The following is a 2,780-nucleotide window of genomic DNA, read 5'->3' as shown; positions in this document are numbered from 1 at the left end:
TTGTCAGATCCTATTACCTTAGGAACTCCAAACCGAGGAAAAATGTCTTCCAAGATCTTCTTGGCTACCACAGTTGCCGTTTCTTTTTTTGTAGGGAAAGCTTCTACCCATCCTAAAAAGGTGTCTATAAAAACTAAGAGGTATTTATATCCATACCAGGCCGGCTTTACTTCTGTAAAGTCTACTTCCCAATTACACCCGGGGCGATCGCCCCTGAGTCGTTGCCCGGGGCCGACCTGGGATGGGTGAGAATTAACCAGTTGGCATGCCCTGCACTGATGGGCTATTTCTTCTGACAGACGGTTGAGCCCTCTAATATGATATCCTGTTGCCCGGCAGGTGGAGCGTAGGTGTTTCGCTCCCAAATGAGTAAGGCGATGCAGCTGTTTTAAGTATGCTTTAGCTGCTTCTTTGGGCATGACAATCTTTCCTTCTGCGGTTTTCCAGACTCCTTGTTTGTCCCTGGAGTACCTCTCAGGCCTTTTTGTTAGGCTCTCCTCCTCTTCTGAGGAGTAGTGGAGGAATTCCGGCAGGGCTATCGAGGGGCTGGCAGCGAGAACTAGGGTTCCCAATTTCAGGGCGGCCTGCTTCGCCTCCAAGTCTGCTTTTTTGTTACCCTGGGCTATCTCGGAGGTTCCCTTCTGGTGACCAGGGCAATAGATAATGGCTACTTCCTGGGGAGCGTGAACAGCCTCGAGGAGATGTAAGATCTCCTGCTTATTCTTAATTTCCTTTCCAACAGAAGTAAGCAGACCCCTCTGGTGGTAGATAGCCCCATGAACATGGGCTGTAGCAAAGGCATAGCGGCTGTCCGTGTAAATGTTAGCCTTTTTGTCTTTTGCTAGTCTGAGGGCCTGCGTCAGAGCGATCAGTTCAGCTCTCTGAGCGGAAGTTCCCTCAGGCAGGCTACTAGCCCATATAACTCGGTCCTTGCTGACTACCGCCGCCCCCGCAACCCTTTTACCTTCGTGGATGTAACTACTCCCATTGGTGAACCAGGTGTAGTGTGGGTCAGGCAGTGGCACGTCCCGGAGGTCTCTCCTTGGTCCTGTTTCTTCCGCTAGGATGTCATGGCAGGAGTGAAGGATCTCCTTGCCCTCTGGGTCCACCTCCGGCAGCAGGGTTGCCGGATTCAGTGTCACCGGTGTCCCAAAGAAGACTTGATCACCGTTTAGCAAAAGGCTCTGGTAATGGGTCACTCGGGCGTTTGACATCCACCGCTCAGGGGGCTGTCCAATGGCCAGACCCATTCCCGCAGTCTCAGCCCATGTTTCAGGGTACAGTCGTAGCCACTCATCATCTATTTTCCTTTTTCCTTTAGCACTGGCTTTGATCAGCCGGTGTTCATCTTCCAATTGGAGGGTTAGCAGGGTGGTTTACCCCCTATGTTGGGTGAGAGTCGCCCCTCCGGGAGTGAAGGTGATCTGGGCTCCCATTTTAGTCAATAAATCTCTTCCCAGGAGAGGAGCAGGACACTCAGGTATTATTAAGAAAGAATGAGTTACCTTTCTTGTCCCTAGGTCCACAGTCCTTTTTCCAATGCCCGTCTTCCTTATAAAAGGCACATTGGGTTGGCCTTAACGGTGGCCTGTTGCCCGGGTTGTCTGTCTTTCTACCCTTCCCTTTTTGCTGCGGTCTATTTTCACCTACAGCTGCGGCCAGGATACGTGTTAGCCTCTTCTCCTGTCTTTTTTCTCTTTTATCTTCTCTTGCCTCCCTTTCCCTTTCTTTCCTTTGCTCTTTTTCCTCCTCTGTCTCCCTTTTGTGATATACTTTTTCTGCTTCTTTAACTAAATCCTGAAGAGTGAAATCCTGTAATCCCTCTAACCTCTGGAGTTTTTTTTTAATGTCCAAGGCCGATTGGCCTATGAAGGCCATAGCCACTGAGGCCCTTTGTCCCTCTGAAGTGGGATCGAAAGGGGTGTACCGCCTGAACGCCTCCATCAGCCACTCAAGGAAGACGGAAGGAGGTTCAGTTGGCCCTTGAAGAATTTCTCTTACCTTAGCCAAATTGGTGGGGCGCCGTGTCGCCCCTCTGAGGCCTGCCACTAGAGTCTGGCGGTAGACTGTCAGTCGCTCCCTACCTTCTGCCGTGTTGAAGTCCCAATTTGGTCGGGTCAAAGGGAAAGCGGCATCCATCAGAGGCGGGAGCTGAGTCGGGTGCCCATCGGGCCCGGGGACGTTTTTCCGCGCCTCCAGGAGGATCCGCTCCCTCTCTTCAGTAGTAAAAAGAGTCTGGAGCAACTGCTGGCAGTCATCCCAAGTGGGCTGGTGAGAGAACATCAGGGACTCGACCAACCCAGTCAGACGCTGGGGGTCTTCAGAGAAAGGGGGGTGATTCCTGAGAATCACTCAGGGGGCGCTTGGCCGGGTCTGACGGCGCCGCCTGAGCCACAAGGGCGAGAGGAGGGCGCGAAACCCACGGCTCAACCCAAGGGGGGGGTTCTGGACGAGGTCCTGCCAGACAATGATGTAGGGCTGCTGGTCCGGATGTCCTCGGGGACACGGTGCAAAGATTCTCTTCTTCACTGCAAAGATTATAGAAAGGTTAAAGGTTCCATCCGTGGGCCACCCAACACCAAGGGTGGGCCATTCTGAGGAACAGAGTATCTGCCAGGGGCCCTTCCGGACAGTGACGGAGAGGTCGTGACCCCGGCTCCGGACATCTTTCCAATGTGCTAGGGTGAGGGAGAGGGGAGTACTCTTTCCCTGCCCCATGGTTCCTGGATAAGTGAAAATAAGAATTAAACAGAAAAGGACGATGGCACAAGAAGCAGACA

General features: G+C 52.6%; 1 protein-coding gene across 1 annotated transcript in view; it reads right to left on the bottom strand.

The window, feature by feature from the left end:
* Positions 1–2,718, bottom strand: part of LOC105815825 — a 4,844-nt gene extending 2,126 nt beyond the window's left edge. The window contains exons 1-3 of the mRNA XM_012651082.1: positions 2,432–2,718; positions 1,506–2,341; positions 997–1,348 (exon numbers count right to left, since the gene is read on the bottom strand). Of these exons, the coding sequence (XP_012506536.1) occupies positions 997–1,348; positions 1,506–2,341; positions 2,432–2,718 (1,475 nt within the window). The remainder of the gene's footprint in view (positions 1–996; positions 1,349–1,505; positions 2,342–2,431) is intronic.
* Between the last annotated feature and the right edge of the window lie 62 nt (positions 2,719–2,780).

Source organism: Propithecus coquereli, unplaced genomic scaffold, assembly GCF_000956105.1.
Source record: "Propithecus coquereli isolate 6110/MARCELLA unplaced genomic scaffold, Pcoq_1.0 Scaffold348, whole genome shotgun sequence".
Classification (NCBI taxonomy): domain Eukaryota; kingdom Metazoa; phylum Chordata; class Mammalia; order Primates; family Indriidae; genus Propithecus; species Propithecus coquereli.
This window is presented reverse-complemented; position numbering and strand designations above follow the sequence as displayed.